At 44.6% G+C, this 23,896-nt stretch overlaps 1 protein-coding gene across 1 annotated transcript in view; it reads right to left on the bottom strand.

Annotated features, from left to right (window-relative positions):
- The window catches only part of OCA2 (OCA2 melanosomal transmembrane protein), a 400,590-nt gene that overhangs the window by 185,140 nt on the left and 191,554 nt on the right, over positions 1–23,896 (bottom strand). The window contains exons 16-17 of the mRNA XM_019529440.1: positions 5,290–5,437; positions 1,386–1,443 (exon numbers count right to left, since the gene is read on the bottom strand). Coding sequence (XP_019384985.1) covers positions 1,386–1,443; positions 5,290–5,437 — 206 coding nt within the window. The remainder of the gene's footprint in view (positions 1–1,385; positions 1,444–5,289; positions 5,438–23,896) is intronic.

Below are 23,896 nucleotides of genomic sequence, written 5' to 3'. Positions count from 1 at the left end.
TCCCCTCGACTGCCTTGTATTCTAACCCAAAGCACTTCAGAGTGCCCTTCCTCTGATTCTTTGTTAATTGACGAGGATGGGTATTCCTCCTTAATATAGAGTGCCACGCCCCCACCTTTCCTTCCTATCCTGTCCCTTCTGTACAGCCTATAGCCCTTGACATTCACTGCCTAGTCATGCATTGAGTCCCACTCACTTTTTGGTATTCACCCCTCCATCCTCATTCATCTGTCCATCCTCATTTTCAGCTACCATCTGCCTTTACATCTTCCTCTCCATTTCCTAATTTAATGTTATTTTAAAAATTGATCTGACTTCATATGTGGTTTCTCATATAAAAGACCACTGAAAGTGTATTAAACAGTTAAACTAGAAGCACATCTGCATTTGCCAATTTAAGGTGTATTAAGGGCACAGGTCTACACGTGTGTGCCCTTAATGCACTTTAAAAACAGCAATTTTAGACTATTTTCCCCTAAATTTGATACCTGCTTTTGTCGGTATGAAATTTAGGCATGAATAGCTGAAGTACCTTAACGCACATATGGATGCACTAAGGAGCCTTAACACTGTATGTCAACTGACTGTACAGTGAGAACTAACTGTAATTCCCAAGTTGGTCCGCATGCTGCATTAATAAGCTTTAGCACATGCACGTAGAAACATGCACCTTAATCGCCTTAATGCACATTGGGCAAATGCACATTAGGTTTAGACACGCATAAAATAGGGTGGCCATCATAGAGGACAGTCCAGTTGTCCTCTGTCCTCTATTGATATGAAACCAGATGCCTTTATGTCCTCTATTTTTCTCTTGGAGAGAAAAAGGCATCCAGTTTCAAATCAATAGAGGACAGAGGGTTAGAAAACTGGAATATCTTCTATGATGGCTACCCTAGCATACAAGCATGTGTAGACACACCCTATAAGCTCTATCAGACAGTGATCATCTTTTTTTTCTCTTTTTGTAGAGCACATAGCACAACTGGATGCTGATTCATAACAGCAGCTGAAAGGCACCATCTCAACAATAGCACAAGCATGGTATAAGTAACAGTATCCTATAAACAAACTATATTAGTAGTAGGTGTTCTATATAGTTAAAAGGCACTGGTATAAGCAACCTCTTCCCTGCTGGTATCTAAATCAAAGCTTTAATAAATGCTTAAATCCATTGCTAAAATATGAAGTAATTAATTAAAATAACATCATAATATTTAAGAAAAATATCATGTCATGCTATCTTAACTCTATCCCATTAATTGGCTGGCCTAGCAGGATTTCCTCTTTCCATGTAGAGTGTTAAATTCATGCAGTTAGATTAGATCTAGGTTTTCCTTTTAAGTATTACTTATGTATTGAATAGTGTTGAAGCTGCCAGTTACCTTTTTTTGGAGTTCCTGAATATTTGTTTCCCAGTTTTTATCTTCTTGTGAAATTTGTCTGAAAGAAAACCAGAGATACTTTTTAGTAATTAGGTGCAAAACACAGGAGGTGAAAGTGCCTCTCTATTCGGCACTGGTTAGGCCTCATTTAAATTATTGTGTACATTCTGGGCTCCACATTTTACAAAGGACATGGAGAAGTTAGAGAGGGTCCAGAGGTGGAAAAACTTCTTCACTTTTGGAATAGTAAGGCAACTACCAAGGGAAGTTGTAGACTCTCCATTGCTTGAGGTGTTCAAGAAGAGGCTGGAGCCACTGGTCAGGGAGGATGTAGGCGCAGATATGTCTAGGGTCTACTATGGGTGTTTCCTATGCTTCTGGGCATTGCTGGTTGCCCCCACCCCCAATTTCTGCTATATGTGTCAGGATGTTTTTAAGACTTCCTCAGAGACACTGAGTGTTGACTATAGTCAAGCCTAGGGACTGGCTGGGGTGTGCCAATACTCCTGCTGGGACCCAAGCTGGAAGTTTCTGGCTTGAGGGTCTTGCCCCTCCACTCAGAGTCAAACCAATCATCATACATGGGATCAGGAAGGAATTATAACCTATGGTCAGACTGGTACAGACTGTGGGAGGGGTTTGCCTTCCTCTGTTGTGGGATGCATTGCTCTCTACTCAGGATCACTTGAGCATATACTGACAACATTTAATAGAAGCAGGACACTGACTGCTATGGTTTCCCTGCTTCACCTGTGGCAGGTTAGGGTGTTAGGTTTGTGTTGTGTCAGGGTTGATGGTAGTCTTATGTAGAGTTTAGATTACAGATTATATAGAATGGTTTGAATAGGAATGATCCTGAGTCAGGCAGAGGGTTGGACTAGATGATAAGCCATATTTCTCTATGGCTCTATGATTAAATTAGAGCTCTGTCACAATCATCTTCAGATAACAGTATGGGAATATTTAGATCATCCTTTATGAGCATTGTACAAGAGGAGTGAACCCCACACTGCTATTGAAACCACTCACAACATTCTGATTAGCTTCACTGGAGATAAAATTTCACTTCAGGGTCCCATAACATATTCACCTATCTTACCAAGAAATTTTAACTCACTGCAGGGGTCCAAACTAGCAAATCTCATCACACAGCTGAGGCTCAAAACTGTATTTATTTCCTCCATGACTTTCAGATGTTAACACAGGCCATTCTTATCTAAAACAATGGTTATGGTTGATATCACAATCAGAACTTTTCAAAAACAGTATTATCAGCAGGGAACCTGGTTTTCTCTGATAATTGCAAGTCCCAAGAATCCCAAATTTTTAGAGATACATGTATCCATCTATCTATATATCTAGATCTAGAGCTAAATTTAGATCCAGATCTAGATATATGTAAATGGCATTTCATTTTAATCATGGAAAAATGTGGAGGGGGGATTATATCTAATTTTTTTTTAATCAGAGAAAACCAGGATCCCTGATTATCAGTATAGTTGGCCTTCCTGCCTTAAGTCTTGGAATTTACAGTTAAGGAGTTTTGTCATTAATACTAGTGAGTATCATGATGAAGAAATCCTGACCTCCAACAACAGAAAAATAGTTTATATTTATACTTCAGACTTTCACTTTTTTGTACATCATGTTTTTATATTTTATTGCCCTTTTAAAATAATTTATTTTTTAAAAGTTGATTTTGATCGTGTAAAAGGAATATAGAATCATAGAAAATTCGGGTTGAAAGGGACCAGAGGAGGTCATCTATTCCAAACCCCTGCCCAAAGCAGGACTATCCACAACTAGCTCATCCCAGCCAAGGCTTTATCTAACCAGGTCTTAAAAACTTCCAAGAGAGTCTGCAACCTCTCTGGGTACCCTGTTCCATTGCTTTATTGCCCTCCTAGTGAGAAAGTTTTTTCTTATACTTATATATACTTCCCTTGCTGCAACTTGAGACCATGACTCCTTGTTCTGTCATCTGCCACCACTGAGAAAAGTCTAGCTCTCCTTTTTGGAACTACCCTTCCAAGTAGTTAAAGGCTGCTCATGGGCAACTGGTGCTCCCCAAGTCAAGGGAGGGGGGGGACACCAGCAGGGAACAACCAAGGGCCAGCCAGCAACTGGTGGGGGCGGGGAGGGAAGGGTTCCCCAGCAGCCGGTCACCGAGCATGCCAGCAGCACAGTAGCAATGGTATTGCCGGCACTGCTGCATGGGGCATAGAAGTGGCAGAAGTGCCACCAACAGAGCCAATTTCGGGGGGGCACTAGCACTTTCTGTGCCCCCCTACAACACAAAGCACTTGCTTTTGTGGGGGGCACCAGCACTCCCCATGCCCCACCATGTGTCACCTATGAGGCTGCTATTAAATCCCCCCTTAGTCTTCTCTTCATCAAACTATTCAATGTGGATGCTTTCAGCATTAAAATCATGTTAAGTTAAAAAAACCCTCATTAGTTTAGTGAAAGAAATTTTAAAATACAATTTTAAATACATTTTAAATACCAGTTTCTCTTTTCATGGTGTTAATTTAATTGTCTACATTTCACTTAGCTTGGACAATGAAAATTAATAAATTAGTTCCACTTCTATTTATACTCAATTTCATGGGCATGAATGACTGATAACCATTCTTACAGGAGTTTTTAAAGATTTGGCTTAACATTTTTGTTAGTCTTAAATTTATAAAATCTCTCTCATTCCTAGCATAATAGTTTAACTGTGGTGCTGTTTAATTTAACAGATGATCATTTATGATTTTAGTATGAAAAATATTAATGTCTAGTTACTAATAGGGGATCTCACAAAGGGTGTGAAAAGATGTAACATTTGAAGCATTTCAAACCCCTTTGAAATGTTTCAAAAGCATAGCAGACAAACATACTCCCTTTGAGATTCAAAAAAACTTACAAAAGTACTCAAAATATGTTCTGTTTTAATGTTGTGTAAACTGGAGAACAGAAAATCTTACTGTGTGCCTTCAGTAAAATTGATAATTTATATAAATGATGTTATTTTGTTTATATAAAACTTTTATTGCTGATTTTATTGTACTGTTTTGGTGAAAGCCGTGAATAAATTACTACTACTTTTCTAAAAGACTGAATAAAACTACTATTTAGAAGCACTTCTATTTAGAAGAGCCTGGCAGAATGGCTCAGCCCCTTGACAGTCCCCCTTGTCCCCAGGGGGTGGTGGGGATCGCAGCCTCAGAATGAAGCAACCCCTGGCATGTACCCTGGCATGGAGCCATTGCAATTTTACAGCACTCCAGCCAGGGGGCACAGCAGTATACGTGGTCTCTCCTCTCCGTGGCTGAAATGCTCCAGTTTTTAAGTGCTTCAAAGTTCTGAAGCACTTCAAATGTTATGTCTGTCCTTACTCAAAGTCATCTCCCTACTGAAAAGCTCTTTAATATTTTAGAGAAACAAGCAGCAGCAATTTGTTACCCTATAGGTTCTGAAGGCCACCATTGCAAAGAAAATGACTAAAAAGGACCAAAAAATCAAGGTGCCTCAATGTATTTCTCAAATTGCTTGTAACTACATGGTGTAAGGTCAGAAGGAGGCTCAATATCCAGCTCTTGTCCCACTGGAAAATGCACCAATCTTTACTCTCCTAATTCTCCTTTAGATTACTTGGATAAAATGTAAATTAAAGGGAATATTCCCATAACACATTCCATAAGCCAGGTTCTTACCTCTACTCTGAGGCACAGGTAAGAGAGTTCTGATCAAAGCATTGAGAGACCACACCCCACCGCACGACACTGAAATAAGAGCTGTTCAATAAACTGCAACCCCAATAAATTATTCTCCCTTTCTCTGAAAGGTGTGATTCCAATGGGAAAAAAAATCTGGACTGCAACAGAATTAAACTGGAGGGATCTTGTGCAAATTTTACCTGTGGAATGTTTTGAGTTTTTTCCTCAGCAAGATCTCCAGAGTCAGAACCTTCTGCATCAAGAGACATTTCACAGCCGTTTCTTCTCTGCTGGCTGGGTTAATACGCTGTGCTGTCAGTCGCCAAACATGGATCTCATGTTTCAGCTCTAAGAAAGAGAATAACTTAGTTTAAAGCAGATATATAACACATATTAAATCAGAGACCCAAACAAAAAGTAAACATGAAGATGCAGAGAATGTCTTGGACTCAAGTCAAGCCATTAGACTAAAAGCAGCCTAAGGCTAATGAATCTCCTGTAAAGGAATTTTTTTTTAAAACTCCTTACTGCAACAACTTTTGCATTGCTATGGTGGAAGAAAGGATGCAAAATATATAAATATTATATATATTATATTATAATATATAACACATTTAAAAACTTAAACCAAATAAAACTTAAACTCAGTTTCCTAGGAAGAACGTGCCTATTACAGGTGGCTTCCAATAACTTTGAGTCTAATATTAAACCCTCTGGGGTTTTTTCCCCATTTGTACTTGCTTGTATCCATTAGGAATAAACAGTCTTATTATTAAGCTTCTAACATCATTTTACTGATCCATATAAGGAAAAATACCCATCTGAAACAATCAGAATGGAGAGAAAAAATGAAGGTGACTGAAGCATAAATAATGTGTCATGTTTTCAACATAATTTGCAATGTAGACAGCACCTTGATGAGAGACAGCAGACTAAAAAACTGTTCCACCTCAGTCACGGCTGCAACATTTTGCAGGGGATGAAGAGGGGGGAAAGAATATCCCTAAGGAATAAAAGAAGAGCTCCTTTGTTGGATAGATCCTGCAAGAATATTTTTTCCCTGATTTGCAACCCAATTAATTAACCAGGATTAATCACCTTGTATTTGCTAACTACTTATGTGGACAGAAAACTATAGCATGAAAAGAAAGGCTTTAAATCATTGCATTCCTTACTGCTAGTTGCAAGTAAGTAGTAAAAGTCATTTAAATTTATAAGAAATAAAAATGTTTCTTTATATAGTGCTGGAGGCAGTGTTAGTATTTGTTCTTGTCATCACTTAACTCACAGGCCAGAGAATTTTGAAGCAAAGAAAAAGAATACTAAACATATCTGTACAATCCTCTCTCTGTAAGCAATTTTTCACAGCTACAGCAGATTATAAACATGTAGGGATTGACCCAACAGAGATGCACCCTTGATACAATCATTCCTCTGTGTGTGCAGATAATACAAAAAGAAAAAAAAAGGACCACAGATAGCAACTGATTTATATTTTGTATATCTATAAATATAAATTCTGCTTTCCAGCCACATAAGTGGCTATTCTCAGAGGTTACAAACATAGATGGATAGAATTAAAGGCCAAATAACCTTTTGGACATCATCAGCCATTGCATTTCACCTAGTTTCCTTACTATTGACACCAATAACTTGTGCTGAGTGAAAGAATATTTTTCAGAGTCCTGGCTTGAAGACTTTAAGAGATGGAGAGCCCATCAGTTTCCTTGGCAGTTGGTTAATCTATTACATGAACGTGTTTTACTTTCAAAATGAATTAGGCATGCACTCTGATTAAACCTAGTAGAAAAAGGCAGAACAAGAACGAACACCTGGAACCTAAATAACCATTTAGTGAACCCAATATTCTTTCCCTGTAAAGGTACATAAGCATTACATTTCAGTCACCTCTCTCTCCTTTTTGACAAGTGAAACAGATTGAGCTCCCTAAATCTCTCCCTGTAAAGCATTTTTTTCCAATCCTCTGATCATGTTTGCAACTCATTTATACTGCTGTTCTAGTTTTTCAGCCTTCTTTTTTTCATGTTGAGACCAAAGCTATGAGTGACATTCTACTGCTGGTCTTGCCAATGCATGAAGAAAATATTAAAAATCATGGTTACTTACATGGCTTTGTCGAGTTGTAAGACAATATAAGGCCCTATGCATGGCAGCCACATGGGTACATAATTGTATATATTAATACAGTCTAGAGACATGCAGTTAGACAAGCAGCCTACACTAGCCTGGGGTATAGGAGATTAAGAAGATCCAATGCCATGCTACGATAGGGAGAGGGAAAACCACTGTGGATTGTAACCACACTATTACGGACCTATAAGGTAGCAAAAGTCATTCTTACATTCTTACACAATGGTTTTAACATGTGATGTATAATTTCTGAAGCAAGGAATATTCAAAGGCATTAAGAGTCTTTGTCAGTTACTGGCATGTGTAAGAGGTTCAGGCCATCCCCTCAGTCTTGCTTCTAGCTGGTGATTTTAAGCAATTCTCTTTATATTGGTGATGGCTCATGATGTGCCTGATGTAACCATCTCTCAACCACTGGATGGTATTAGATACCATGAAGCACCTCACCAGTTTCATGTACTTGTGGGGTACTCTTAAGGCTCACAGGATGCTTTTCTTGTTTGGGTCCCATGCTCTAAGTGCTCCAACCATCAGTGGCTACACTGTCACATTATATTCCTTCTCTGCCAGCATATCAGCCAGTGGTCTGTACTTGGACAGCTTTCACTCACAAGCTTTAGTAAAAGCCTGCCCGTGGTTCTCAAACAGGATGATCATGTTGATCATCAAGACCTTTTCACTATCTTCATCTGTTACAATGATCTCTGGGAGCAGCTAGTTGCTGCACCATAGGATGGCATGGTTCACAGCTACCATCCTGACCAACACCAAGATAGCCTTCCCCAACTGACCCTGGATGGCATTGTAATGCAGTTTCCATGCTCTTGTGTGGGGCCTGCAGCCACACAGGACATGAGGCAGGGTGTCACTATCATAGCCACATCTCCAGCATGAGATAGGCTTTGCAAGTTGTGGTCTACATTCCTATTCTAGACATAACTTCCCTGTTTAGATACTAGGAGCTCATACTCATTCATGTTTCTACTTTGATGCTTCAATCCTTTTCACAGTCACTGCTAACTAGGGCATAGTTTCCCTTTCAGCTACTATGCCCTAAGTGTATAATCTTACATTTGGTTGCATCATCTAGGCTTTGCTTGAATGAGTCGTGTTTATCATGCAATCCAGATCACTCTGAAAGGCTATTTTGTCTTCATTATTTACCCTTCCAACAATCATTGGGTCATCTGCCTATTTTATCAGCAGTCATTCTTTGGTTATATTGTATGGTCTTAGGACTAACATGACTCCTTGCAGAACCCCTCTAGTAACACCCATATTCAGTGATTATTCCCCATTAAGAGGTATCTTCCATGAGTTAGCTAATTTCTTAATCTATGTAATGTGTGCCTTATTGCACTGTATAGTGCTACCTTTTAAATAAGAATATCTTGTGGTGTTAAATGCCTTACAAAGTTCTAAGTAGGTTATTTTAGTCCCATTCATATCTGAGAGACTACTAGTTCATATAGGGATGCATGTACATAAAGCCTTTGTAGGATCTGGCCTTTAACTAAGCAACTCCCACAGAAAGTCAGCAGGAACTGTGACAGGAATAAGTGGAACATGGCTTTCAAGGAGATAATTGCAAGACTAAAGGCATGAAAAATGTTAATTCTTTCAAGTTGTCACTATAGCAAATAAAATAAGGAAGTCATTTTAAAGAAATCTAGTGAGAACTTTTTCATTCTGACCAGAATGCTTGGATTTGATTCAGGTCCATGAATACCTTGCTGGCAACGTGTCAAACAATCCATGGGATACATGAGGAAGGAAGGTCCCTCTTCTAAACTTTTCCTTTATATTATCTTTCTCTCTCTCCTTCTCTTTATGTATATATAGTGTCACCCCACAATATTTTGAGATGTTCATGAAATGTTATTCATGTTTTCCTGAAATTGTTTTCATGTGCTACGTAGTCTCTACATATAGTTAGCATCAAGTTGTATTTAGCTTTAGCATTATGACATCAACATGAACTGTGGTATTCAATATAAATATAATTGTTACATTTTTATATTTTTATATTTTAGCCAAGACTAGGCACATCTAAACATGCATTTGGTGTGGCACAAGTTTCCTTGTGAGTAAATATTCGTGAGTAAACGGTGACAGGCAGGCACCTACACCTGCAGGGAACTGGGCGCAGATTTGCTGCCAATCTGCTCCTGCTTCCCAGGGCCCTGCAATGAGTCCCTGCTGACACTGGGAGAAACTCCAGACTCCGGTGCAGCTGCCAGGAGCCAGCAGCCCTCTTCAGAAGCCAGCCCCACTCACTGCTCTCTGACTAGCTGCTTCCCTGGCCTGGAGAAGTGTGCCCAGCACATGGACAGCACACAGCAGTACTCTACTTGCCACCTCTGCCTCCCTGTGCTATGGCTGCTCCAGTCCCTGCCCCTGGCAGCAACAACCAGTGCCCTGGACTCCTACTGGCCACAGTGCAGAGGGCCAGCATGGATTCCTGTCCCATGGCCATCTCATCCCTCCCAGCTCCCCCTTCTGCAGAGACCATCTGCCAGGCTGCCACCGCACACCTGCTGCCATGACCTTTGGCCAGACCCTACCAGGCACACCTACAACAGGCTCCAGAATGCCACTGCCATGGCTGCCCTCACCATCCTGGTCCTCCAGCCCTGCCACTTCTGGACCCAGTAGGACAGGTGGCAGAACATCATCCAGCACACCTGGGATGATGAGCAGTGGCTGGAGGCCTTACACATGACCGGGGCACCTTCCAGGACCTTGTGGAATAGATCTGGCCACACCCGGAGCAGCAGGACACAAGCATGCAACCACTCCTTCCCACTTGCCCTCACCCTTGCCATACCTGCCTGCTTGTAGTTCGTCAGCCACCTGCTTGGAATGGATAAGGCCACTGCTGGGAAGCCATCCCAGAGGTGTGCAGAGCCTTCTAGGACATGTGGGGGGACATCATGCTCCACGTGCATGACCCGTGATGGTGGTGGTGGGATTGCATACCTTGGGATTCGCTCAATGCATCAGGGCCCTGGACAGGATCCATATCCTTGTCACCTACCCATCCCATGGAGACGTCCCCTATTACAGCCGGAGAGGCTTTCACTCTGTGGTGCTCCAAGCCATCATGAACCACTTCAGGGCCTTCACACATGAGTGCTGTCTGGACAGGCAGCACACACAATGTCCACATCTTCAGGAACTCTGGCCTGCTGGGCCTAGGGTAGAATAGGCACTTTGAACCAGGAGTGCTGGACCTGCAGCTGGGCACCATGGTTGTCCTGCCCCTCTTTATCAGGGACCCCATCTACCCACTCCTACACTGCATGTAGCCCTAAACTGGCCACCTGGACCTCTGCCAGACCCATTTTAACTGGTGCCTGGGCCAGCCCCATGCCCTGGTGGAGTGCACCTTCAGCAGTCTCAAGGGCCGCTGGTGCACCCTTACCACTTGCCTCGAATTCCCCAAAGAAAACCTCTCCCAGGTCATCGTCACAGCCTACGTGCTGCATAACATCTGTGAGGCCTGAGGGGAGCTCTTCCATGAGGCCTGGGTAAAGGAGGCACAGCACAAGAAGGATGCCTGGCAGTGGGAGCATCACCTGCAGCAACAGTGACAGTAGTGTGTCTCCCCCCACCCCACTCTGCTGAGGCCCCAAGAGAGCCATGCACCCACCACTGAGACCAAGGCCCCAAGTGCAGGAAGTGCTAGCTGACCACCTACTCCAGCACTCTCTGCTATAGCCCACCTGCACCACCACCCACAGATCGCCACCCCCAGCACCATGCTCACTGAAGACACAGCTCACAAGAATCAGTTTTTATTCTCTTCACATCAACCAGAGCCCCCTCCCACTCCCCCTCCAAGAAGCAGAGCCCCTCTTCCCCTCCCCACTCAACAAACAGAGCCCCTTCACCCCCACCAACAATAAAAATACTTCTTCCCCATTAAAACTATGTACAATGTCCTTTGTGGGCTGTCCTGGAGTGGGGGGCCATGGAGTGGGAGCACCTAGGAGGCAGAGCCTTGGGACAGGGGGCCAACACCCCAGCCTTAGGCCATTCCCCTATGGGTGTACACACTATGGTGAGTACAATGGGCAGGAGGCTCACCCAGAGGTGACAGCGGCCAGTGCCTCCCTGCCCCAATGCATGCAGCTCCCCCTCCAGCAGGAAGTGTCCAGGGCCAGCAGGACCAGTCCAATACTGTCCCTGCTGCAGGCAGCTCTGACTTGGCACCCACACGGAGCCAAGGCTAGCAGCAGGGCTGGAGCCAGGCAGGGTGGGCTGAGTGGCACCAGACTGGGGCCAGGGGCTAGATAAGGGGCTTCTGCCTGTGAATGCAGTGCAGGACTTCCTCCCAAGCCCAGGTGTGGACTTACTGCTGGGCAACAGGTGGCTACCGGGGGCAGGCAAGGTTAGTGTCAAAGGCCAGGCAGCAGACAGCACAAGGACAACCACCTGGGCTGGAACAGTGTCCAGCACCCGGCGGCCATCATCCACGGTCTGCCCTGCCGAGGCCAGGATGGCATTCTGCTCCTTCAGCACCTCCACCCACTCATACTCCAGGGCCAGGAGCTGTGCCCAGAACTCCCCATCCGGCCGATCCCATGCCTCCTCATGCGCATTTTACACATCCTCCCAGGTGACATCCTCCACCTGCCACCTGTCCTGGTGGGCCATGTCCTCCACCCACCAGGCCCAAGCATCCACCAGCTGGTCCTACGATGCTGTGACCAGGCAGTCTGGGAGGAGGGTCCTCCTCTGCTGGAACTGGCACCTCTGAAGGGCCCTGGCAGAGGTGGGTTCCAATTTTTTGGAGCCCTGAACAAACACAAAATTGGGCCCCCCCTCTAGAAGTGCACTGATCTATCAGCTGCATATTGGAGTGGCACCAGTAAACGAAAAATTAACATTGCCAGCTATCAGCTTTTTTTGGCCAGTGTAGCCAATTAATGTCACCGATGAATGCCCCGTACATGCAGCCAGTAATGCAGGCAGGCAGCTTGGTGAGCAGAGCCCTGCCAGTAAGTCTGTGTGGGGGAAGGGCCATGGTGGGGTGGGGGCAGATGGAGGCCCCCACGGTGAGGGAGGGAGTGGGGCAGGGGCTGCCAAGACAGTGTGGTGAATGGGGCCCTGGAGTAGGACATGGGATGGAGTTGCAGGTGACTCGTCCAGGGGGCATGGGAGGGTTGGAAAGGGTACCAGTTCCCTGCCACTGTGTTCACCCCCAGGGGAAGCATGGAGGGCATGTGCCCCCCAAATATTTGTGCACGGGGCGAGGGTGGGCTGCGCAGTGCAGGTTTGGACCAGGAGGGGCTGTGCCAGCCTCTTCCCAGCAGGGAGGCTGGCCAGGGCTGTATTCAGGATGGGCATGGGTGGGACAGCCTCAGCTACACAGGGCAGGCAGCAGTGCTGGGAGGGGTAGTTATGGGGTCCTACGGGGAATTTTGTGGTGGCTATAGCCCCCCCAAGACCCTTGTTAGTTCTGCCTCTGATTGGGACACTCTGCTCTGCTGTCTTTCCCTCAGGAGCTCTGACCAGAGTGCCCCGAGCAGGGGCAGTGCTAGGGGAGAGTTGTGGGGGGGGGGACTATAGCCACCATAAAAGTCCCTGTAGCTCCCACATAGGCAACGCATAGGGAGGGAATGGGGGGCCATGTGCCCCCCATGAGAGCAAGTGCTCCAGCTGGTAGGGGGGCATGGAGAGTGGTTTTGCCCCCCAACCCAAAATTGGGTTTGTTAGTGGGATGTCCCAGCACTCCTGTGCCACTAGTGCGCTCAACAACTGGGGGAGTGCCCCCCATGGTCACCGTGATTGGCCCCAGTCATCATGATTGGTCACTGTGGGACCTCCCCCCAGTTGTGCCCTGCTAGTGCCCCCCCAGACTCAAGAAGCACCAGTCATCCATCAGCTCCCCCATAGCTACCCCTCCCAGCACCACTGCCTGCCCTGTGCAGCTGATCCTGCCTCACCTGCGCCTGCCCTCAGCATAACCCCAGGCCAGCCCCCCAAATAGATAGAGGCTGGTGCAGTCCCCAGTCCAAGTCTGCATTGGGCAGCCTGCATTGTCCCATGCAAAAATCCAGTGGGGGGGCACATACTACCCATGCCTCCCCTGAGGTTGCACGCAGTGGTGGGGTTTTTCCCCCGCTCCACACCCCTTTGCACCTCCTCTCCCTACCTCCCTGCATCCCCTGGATGAGCTGCCCACAAATCTGCCCCACTCCCAGCCCCAGGGTCCTACTCACTGCCTTAGCTGAGCAGCACCTGCCCTTGCCCCACTCCCTCCCTCACTGTGGGGGCCTCAATCTGTCTCCCAATGCCCCTTCCCTCCCCCACATTCCTTCCCTGCAGACTCACACGCAGGACGCTAGCTGCCCAGCTGTGCTCCTGACCATACACAGTAGTACCTGTAATTTTATAGGATCCCACCCCCAGCCACTGATTGGTGGAGGGGCCATGCTTGTGGCTCACTCCTCAGCAGGAAAGCAAAAGCCGTGTGGTAGCAGGGCACTAAGGTGCCTGCTACTGAAAAGGAGCAGTATGGGCTCAGGTGCTGGTTGCTAGGGGCAACCAGGAGGAGCTAAGGGCCGACACCTGGTGAGTCAGCTGACCAGAAGGGGTGGGGCTGGCCACTATAAGACCCAGAGTGGAGGCTGTGAGTGCTCTCTCTCCCAACCAGCAGCTGGCCCAAAGGAGCACTGTTAGATCAAGGAAAAGGGCTTGGCCCTGAAAGGGGAAAAGGGAAAGGCCTGGAAGTACAAACCACTAGTTTTATGGGTGCAAAATGTTGCATGGTTTAGGGAACGCTTTAGACAGGAGGCTTAGATTTGAGTTATAGCCGATTGGCTTTGTTATTGCTTTGGTTGTTTGTTATTAAACTGGAGGACCAGGTGAGGCTATTAGGGGTTGAAGGAGGCCTCATACGGGCTCCACGGTGGTGTGGGGGGGCCCCGGTGCCAGAGAGGGCACAACATTCAGGGGTGTAGTGACCCCAGCCCCAGTGCAGGCAAACAATTGCAAGAGAAGCCCCAGTGTGGGCAGACGCAAGCCAGGAAGCATCTGTGAGGGTGTGGGCAACTGCAAGAGAAGCCAGGGAGCGCCCGTGGGGCGCAGGCGGTGAGGCAAGCCAGACAGGCAATCGTGGGACGAGCCAGGGTGTGCCCATGAGGGTGCAGATAGGGATTGACCAAGCAACGTCCAGTACATCTGCGAGGCTTGGGGTGTGGTACAGGGGTGGTTGGAGCCATGCATAACCTCTAAGGCTGGAGACCAAGTCACCCAAGACAGAATACAGACAGGGATACACCAGGGCACCGTATCAATGAGGACAAAAAGGCAGCCTCCCTTAAAAATTATTAACATCAAAGACGTGGCGGGTGAGATGGTGAGGGTGCATTGTCACCAACTTGGCATGATAGGGGGCGCTAGGGGAGTTCATGGTCACCCCTAGGCTCCCACACGGGCACACCATGGTTTTAAACTTGGCACTGTTTTTGTCCCTTCACTGCTGATTGGCTGAGGGGCCCCTGGCAGCCCAGCTGCTTGCTGCCCATGACCTACAAGACAAAAACGGTGTCAAATTTAAAACTATGGCTTTCACTTCCCTGCCGATAAGAGGCGAGCCACAAGAGGGGTCTCTGGTTGGTCTGGGGCCCCTTCGGCCCAAACTTTAATCTGCTTATGGGTCCTGTTTATGGATGGTGGTGACCCTGAGGCCTTATCCTCCCACTAGGACCTGGACACAGGCAGCCTGTCTGCCCTGCCCCATTCCTAGGGTGGAACAGGCCAGGATCCTGGCTGCACTACCACCATGCCACATGCCACTGCCACCACCTACCCTCCCAGTCCTACTTCTCTATGGCTGCGTCTAGACATGCGTGAACATTTGGTTCCCCAGAAACAACTACTGCTGCTGCTAGCTGTCCCCTAGCACATGGCAAGTTACCCAAGGTGGGAAAGATGTGGCTGGAGCCAAGGGGCCTCCTGGGACGGCAGCTGCATCGCTCCACTCCACCTTTTTTTCTTTGGAAGGTTTTTTGACACATGCAGACATGCCTGCCATACCACATACTGCATGACCATGCTCATCTGGACGCAGCCTATGAGTCTATGAAAAGATACAAATATTCCCCTGGTTATAATTAGATTAGGAAAGTCTTCTAATCTGGCAAACACACACACTTTGAGGGAGAGCAGGAAGTTATATGCATAGTGTGGACTCACCAAAAATTCAAGAGATAATGTATGTAAATGATCAGTCAAGAAACCACATTTAAGCTTTGCCAGAAGAGTAACTGTTTGTCTTTAGTTTTCCCAGGCATAGGGAATGACTTGAAGCCCCTTGGCAAGTAGTCTGAGTAAAAGCTGCATTCTGGAGTTTGAGATGCAGGGTAAAAATCATATTATTTTTCTATATATAGGCAGGTCTCTTGCAAGGAAGGGGAGAATCTATCTTTTCTGAGAGCATGACTGGACAAAGGTATGAGATTCCTCTAGTTGGCAACATCCCCGCTGCTAACAGCTGGCAAGACCTAGGTGAGGCAGGTAAAGCTGAGTCAGGGAGGTGACCTTAGAAGCATGTATAGGTCTGTCCTCAGTGGTCAAGTAGCAGATAGCAGAGAGGGGTTTGGGGCTGAAGAACAACCCTGAAGGTGGGAGCACCCTAGAAAGATGTCCCAAAGGCCCACCTGAGTACATAGGGGGCTGGAGTGTTTCACAGATATATCCACATATTTTTTTCATTTTATATATAAGGAAGAGTCTAAAAGAGGGCCATGTGACATACCCCCCTCAGAATCCTGATTTTTTTTTTCAGCATTTCTCTCTAAAAATAATGATGCTTTCTGAACTCTTCATAGTAAAGGAAAACATAGTGATTTGTCTTAATCTGAATGAGATAATCCTTTATACTTCATCTCCTTAAATTCAGTGTGAGAGACTTCTTTGCTCTTTCATTTATCTTCAAACCCAATTAGCTGTGGTTCTGTACCTAGCATTTCTGCTTATCAAGCCAAGGGTGTATGTTTGTTCTTTTGTTGTGTTTTGTTTTGGTTTTTTGTCTCTGGCAGTGACAAATACTTCTGAAACAAGATAATCTGGTTTACTATTCAAGGTTTTCCTCCTTTTTTTCATAGAGTCTCTACTGCAACACCTTATTCAGTCACATCTATTCAGCCTTGCGTGACATTTCCCTGGAGGCCAGTCCTTCCAGGTTACCATCCATTGTGGTTACTGCTGATAGAAGAAGGTTAAATCATTTATTAGCGCCAATAAAATGTTGATTCCCAACAGCTTTTCTGTGCCAAATCTCTAGCTTCACATTTTGTAAGACATCTATCACTATTGTATCAATTTACCAAACAGAATTAAAGAGCGGAAAGCTGAAGTCAAAAAGGTGTTTTCTTCTCTGCGTTCCCTGGGTAGGGTAGTATGCAGTTTGCTTTTATTCCATGTGTGAAGTGCTGTAGATGATGTCTCAGGATTTGGCAAGGTCTGTATACACTGAGACTTTTAGCCTTGTTCTGGAGAATTATATTCAAAAGAAACCTGGCTCACTAGGGTGCAGGCACTGTGACCATATGGATATGCTATGTAGCTAAGGGAAAAGCCCTTTGAAAATTATTACATATTTCCCTCGATTTATGCTGTACATGTGTTCCCAGAGAATATCATTCTCCAGAACTGGTGCACATTAGTGCCGGTGCACAGCTTTTTAGTGATGCTAACTACACAGTAGTAGGTGCTAGTAGGATGCTACTGCACAGTCGCATATTAGCACAGGTTTTGCCTGGCATGCTACTGAGCAGTGTTATTAGACTTGCGTAGTTAGCGTCTTGTGTAGACGCACCCAGAATTTCTTTTTAATTCTTTACAAGTATTAACTATATATGTATGTATGTGTTTGATTTATATGATGCCCTTCCTAAAAAAGGCTCAGGGTACCTTACGGTAAGAAAAACAGAATAAATTATAAAACAGGAGAGCAAAAGGAGGAGCAAAACATCTTAAAAGGGATCTAGAACAGCAAGATGAAACAGAGAACCCTTAAACAACAGCTCATCCTAGTTTTGTTCAGTAAATGCCTAACCAGATAAGCAGTTCTTACAGAGCTTCCAAAAGACATCCAGGGTTGAGCTCTCATGGGTCTCAAAAGGGAGGGAATTTCAGAGCTAAGGAACAACTGTAAAGAATGACCTCCGAGGAATTTTCACCAAATAGGGTTGGCATACTGTAAGCGGCTGTCCTTGGCTGGCCTTAAGGACTTACTTAGGGATTTACTCTCCACACCATCCCTATGAAATACACAAGTGGCATCCCCATTATACAGAATGCTTCAGTACATAATTAGAGGGTTTACCCAAGTTTCATCTAAACATCATGGGAGAGATTAAAGTCTCTCCTGACTGTAACTGGTTCAGAAGTACAGTTCCTCTTTAAAAGGTATGTACCATTTCTATGATCTGTTATGAAATAGAGTCTTATTTCACAAGGACCATGGTGTGCAGTACTGAGAACTGTCTAAGCCAGTGGTCAGCAATGTTTTGGAGCTGTGGGCTGGAACAACCCAACTCCAGTTTGGATCTGGCCCATAGACCCCTGAGCAGTGCATCTTTGCTAGAACTCCAGTGACTGCTTTACATGACTTGCAGTCTGGCATGTCTACTGACGTGACCCATGTTACCATCGTGCCTGGTGTGATGCTTTTATTTTTGACACAACTCTTTTTGAAGTAATCTCTACTGGGTTCCTGGTGCCATCTGAGTTTTGGCAGTCTGCTGGAGAGCTGTGCTTGTCAGCACTTGTGGCCGGTCATTTTTGATTCTGAAGTTAGGAATTGGCAGTGCAGTTTAGCTGCCTATCCTGCATTGGTGCTGCTGCTGCCACCTACAGCTCTGACTTCCATTCCTGTTGGTTTGGTTTGGTTTGGTTTTATATGGAGCTCTTCTCCTCATCTTCATGGAATCCAGGCTGCTTTCTGAAGTCTCACCTGTGGAAGGATGGGCATGCTGAAAGAAGAAACTCTCTTTATTCTATAATGACAGGCTCTTCTGATAGCTTCTGTTGTATCCAGCCACCTTCCTCTCTTGCTTAGGCTCTTTTCTGTAGGCTTGGTGAGGAACTAAAGTGTTTGGTGTGTGCAGCCCTCTTATAACTTCTGCTGTGAGCTGCCAGTGTTGCAAAAGTTTTGCAAAAAACACTGCTGTCCAGAAGGACTCTGAAGCCAGCTATGTATCTTGTGATGTAGAGCTGAAACCACATGGTTTCACCAAGTAAATGATAGATAAATATATTCATAGCTCTCAAACTTGAAGGTGCAGCTTTGGAGAAGACAATGTCTGGTGAAGAGGGAGTGGAAAATATATTCTTCCTGGCCTCAGTGAAGCTTATCCTCTCTTCACTGTTGCATTGGCTTTCACCATATCTGATTATGAAGAGCTTTGGGGGCCTGGGAACCCCAAAGATGTCTTTGGGAGCAAGTGTCTTAGAGTGGGGTTTCTCAACCCATGGGTCACAACCCAAAACATTCCCAGGAATATGTGAAAAGGTTGTGTACAAACTCTAAAGCTCTAGTCTCCTTTAAAGGAGAAAAATGTGGGAAACAGTAGCTTTTCCCTTGCAAGCTAGCAGAGTTCCAGCCTGCAAGCAGTTGCTTGCCCACCTCCCTCCCCCAATACACTGGGAGGCGGGAGGATAGCAGATATGGAGTGAGGGGTATGGGGTTGGGACTGGCCCTCATTTACAAATGGGTCCTGATACAAAAAAGGTTGAAAACCACTGGATTAGAGAGTCTAGGTTTGTCCTGCTTCAGTCATGAGTTATCCCTGCCACTTGCACCCGCCACCCCTACCATGTAGCTGACTTCCTGCTCCTTGGGCAGGGGGCTGGACCTGATGATCTCTCGAGGTCCTTTCCAGCCCTAATGCCTATAAAATCTCTTAAATCAAATATCCAAGTCAATTGGGATAAAAAATCATTACTTACTGGATCATGAGTTAAATTGTTCACCATCCCTCTCTCTCACTACCAGACAGGTATAAGACCCTGATCTTGTAAGTATTTATGAAAGTGACTATCTTTATTTATGTGCATATCCTGATTAATAAACCATAGAGGCAAAGCTAAGCACAGGTATAAGTGACTTCAGAATTAGGATCTCCAAAACATTGTGATAACAGTCACCTGCCTCACACACTTTCTTTCGTTTACTTATTTAATTAGGGAACACAGAGCAAAGGAACATATTAAATGTACATGATGATAGTTAAAGAAATACAGAAATATTCAGACTCTAATTGTCACTCAGCCACAGAGCAGGAAATATGTAAAACTGGGAATGGCAGGGATAATACATTTCATAGATTTTCATAGATTTTTCATAGACATTAGGGCTGAAAGGGACCTCAGGAGATCATCGAGTCCAGCCCCCTGCCCAAAGGGCAGGAAGTCAGCTGGGGTCATAGGATCCCAGCAAGATAAGCATCCATTTGTATTTATACTAACTATGATTTGCAATATCCATAGACTTCATATGTCTATGGGAATTCAAGTACTTATACCCAAAGCTAGGAAGAGACATTACACATAATCTGAATTAACTGATCAGAAATCAAGCCAAACCACTAACCATACAGAAGTTCAGGGCACATGGAACAGACTAAAAATGGCAGAATTTGCTCTAAGATAGTCCTGGATCAATGTGTACTTAATCTTATTCGAATGAGATCAGTCCAGTACATCAAATTTCTGTACCAGATCCCCTACTGAATCATGTTAGGTCACTGTCTGCTGGCACCATAGGCTTTGTGGACCCCCCACTACCTTCTCTGGCAAGAAGGCATGTTAGCACTCATCCCATGCTCATCTACTTCAGCCAAGTGCTCCGTGGGCCCCATCCCCAAGCTCTCCCAGGAAAGTCTCTGTCCCAGGAAAGCCTCTGTCACCAACCCTGCTTCCTTCCTACAGCCAGCCATCAGCTGCAGCTACATAGTGAGGGCAGGGGAGGAGGGTGGAAATGGAGGCTTCTGCCCCATGAACCCAGTTCTGGCTCTCCCAGAGCCAAGCCAGGAAAGCTTCTGTCCCCAGTCCTGCTTCCTGCCTACACCCAGCTGTCAGTCACAGGTAGGCAGCGGGGGCAGGGGAAGGGAGTGGAAATGGAGGCTTCTGCAACACAGACCCAGCAGCCATCAAGGAAGGGCCAGCTACTAGCTGCACTTGGCAGTCATCAGCAGCCCACAAAGTCCCAACCTGCTAGCCTCAGCCAGTGGAGGTCGCTTGAATGCTGACCCTCACCAAAGGTGAATATGTGCTCTGTTTACTACCAATCTAACCTAAGCCACTTACAGAAAACCACGCAACTTAGACTGATTCCTCCTCAGGCTTTTTGAATGTCTGTACCTAGCCCAAGTGATACCATTCTCTGCCAAATGAACAAATCCACGATTTGAGTTTTCAAATGAATCAAAGCAAAGATCTTGTTACTCAGCACTGAAGCTTACCCAAAACAACTCATCAGAGTTTTACAGACTCACTGTTACAGAAATTTCCTATGTTCCTATGAAACTGTACAATATAGCCTAGAGTATTATCAGAACAAGACAGCACACAGCAACCAAGATTATGAGTAGCTGGAGAGACAGTTACATCTTTGCCAAACTGTCTCACTGGAATTTTTCTTCAAAATTGATCAAATCAAGTTTTCTTCTCCAGCAATCAAATGCTAGCTGGATGAGAGACTTCTGGATGCTTCCTGCCTGTTAGTGCATGTTGCATCAAAGAAAGAAGTTTAGGGCACCTATAACAGGCAACATGTACCCTATTATGACAGTCCAAAATTAAGTAAATTACAGAGAAATTAAATCCAGTGCTGTCTCTCTCACGAATTTCAAACATAGTTAACATAGGCTGTGGCACGTCAAAATCATCCTTGGGAAAATCACCCTTAAGCTATTAGGTAAAATGTTAATAGTTGTAAAAAATAATTCAGTATTTATAGTGATAAATTATTTCCATGAATCATTTAAAAAAATCTCAGTCAAGGTTTATTATTAACCAGCCTGGAGTTGTCTTTACTATCATATTTTCTCATATACACCATGCCATGGAATATTTTTTGTAAGGCAGAATGAAGAAAAAAATATCTTTTCTTGTAGTAAGTAACAGCAAAGATAGGTAAGGAGACTAGAATAGTAAAAGAACAGGTTAAGGATTATTTAGAGAAGTCAGATGCTTTGGGCTGGATGGGATGCACCCTAGGGTATTGAAGAAATTGAATGAGGTAATTTCAGGGCCACTGGCTATTCTGTTTGAAAATTCATGGAGGTTAGGTGAGGACCCAGACACTTGGAAAAGGGCAATTATAGTCCTCATGTTTAAGAAAGGGAAGAAGAAGGATCTGAGGAATTACAAACTAGTCAGCCTGACCTAGATACTGGGAAAGATCATGAAGCAGACCCTCAAGAATCTATCGTGAAGCATCTAAAGGAGAACAGAGCAAGCAAGAACAACCAGCACAGATTCACCAACAGCAAGGCATTTCTGACCAACCTGATTTCTTTCTTTGATAAGGTTACAGGCCCTGAAGATGTGGGGGAGGCAGTGGATGTGATAAACATTGACCTTAACAAGGTTTTGGACGCTCTCTCTCTCTCTCACCACATTCTCGCTAACAAACTAAGGAAATACAGATTACACAAAAGTACTGTAAAGTGATTATATTACTGGCTAGATCATTCTACTCAATGAGTAATCATCCATGCCTCAATATCTAGCTCAAAAATACCAATGGTAGAGGTATTGCCCAGGCTTTGCCTAAAAATCCAATAGTTAGAACAGTCACCCAGGAAATGGAATATCTGGCTTTTAGGTTACCTTTAGCCTGAGGGGATTTAAACTCACCTCCCTTCTTTCCCAGGATAGAGCCCTAATCACCAGGCTTTATCTTGGGATCCTACCCTTCAGCCCCCAATAATGATTGGCAAGGAAAAGAACCAAAAGGAAGTAGGAGCATAGCCTTGTAGTTAGGGCATTCAACTAGGAAAGGGGAAACCCTAGGGACCCTAGGGGCAGGGGTGTTAATAATGAATGTTTAATAAAAAAAAAAACAACAGGTAAATAACTCTGGCAGAACAGACCAAAACTTAGGATGCTACCCTCTCAGAGGAGTTCCCTGAAATTCATCAACAACAGGATGCATTGAGGATGCCTCTTATCAGCCTATTCTATAGATTTGTGGTCAGGGCACTCAGGGCACTCTCTTAAGAAGTAAGAGTTACTGGTTTGAATCCTGCCAGATCTAAGAGGGGGCAAAATCCAGATCTTCTACAGCAAGGACTAGTGTTCTAACGACTGTGTTACTATGCAACATTTGGGTGGCAAACCCTATAGATACCTACCTTCAAAAGTGAGGCTAGGCATTCTGGTTGCAAAGTGACTGAAGATGTCTAATGTGCAGTGTTATTCAGACACCCAAGCTGCAAGAGGTGCAGGACTTCAGATGCATCCCTGCACTTAACATGACTTATTGCCTACACTAAGGTGTCTCCTTTTTGTACCACCCTTTAGTGGCTCCAGCCTCTTCCCATTGACTGTATTTCAGACACCTAAACATGTTCAAACTGTATCACAACCCTCCCCCCACAGCTAGGTACGTAAGTGTTAGTCATTTCAGTGCCAAAATGTAGGCATCTACATAACTCGACTGCATCTGGCCCTTAATCTTTCCATGTCTCATTTCCCAGTTTTTTCTTTAAATAAAAATTGCTTCTCTCTCACTTCTTCTGTACCACCCATAGATTGTAACAGCTTTCAACTACTGATTATCTTAGTACATGTATGTATAGTGTGTAACACATGGAGGTTCCAATCTCTGCTGAGGGCTCTTGGCACTACAGTAAAAGAAATATTTTAAATATATTTTTGGCTAATACATTTGTTAAATATCACACTCCTAATGGTATTGCTCAGACTCTGTTCTATTAATGTAACCACTAGATAGAATAAAAGAAAATTCAAAAATATCCATTTCTATTAGCCACTTAACTAAAATCCCAATATAATTTTTGCAGAGAAAATCGTATCTGCTTCAAAATCAAAATAATTCCAGTTTGCTCACTATCAAGAATTTTTAACTCAGTTTGATTTATAATTCAAAATCATGTTAGCCAACATTTTTAGTAAAGAATAAAATTTGTATTTTGCCAACTGTCTAAGGAACAAGAAATATCTATACAATTTATTATCCTCTTTTCAGAAGTGAATACATTCTTTTCTGCAGTAAAAGTCTTGTATCAAATTCCATGAAAGTAACTGCTGAGCTTATTTTAAAACAAAAAAGAACAACTGACACAACCAACTATTTGAATATACTAACATATCCAAAGTCCTATTAAAAATGAACAATTGTGAAAACATGCAGATTCAAAGGGAATTCTGTTATAATCCAACAGATAAGTATTTCATTTTATGTTTTCAATCTGGGCAAAGTGTGAATCATCAGGGATCCGGGTTTTCCATTTCCCGTGGAAAAATGGAGTAAACTGCAGTTTTTCCCTTTTACCAGAAGCAAATGTGGGAGGGTGAGGGGGAATTGAAACCCCTGTAGGGAGAGAGCTGGGCAGGGCTGGGGCTGCTGCCCAGCCAGGTGGGGCTTGTGGCCCAGAGCCACAAAGCACAGCT

Source organism: Crocodylus porosus, unplaced genomic scaffold (genome assembly GCF_001723895.1).
Source record: "Crocodylus porosus isolate Cpor-Errol unplaced genomic scaffold, CroPor_comp1, whole genome shotgun sequence".
In the NCBI taxonomy this organism is placed as follows: Eukaryota; Metazoa; Chordata; order Crocodylia; family Crocodylidae; genus Crocodylus; species Crocodylus porosus.
The sequence above is the reverse complement of the archived record's forward strand: the minus strand, read 5'-3'. Positions and strand labels throughout refer to the sequence as shown.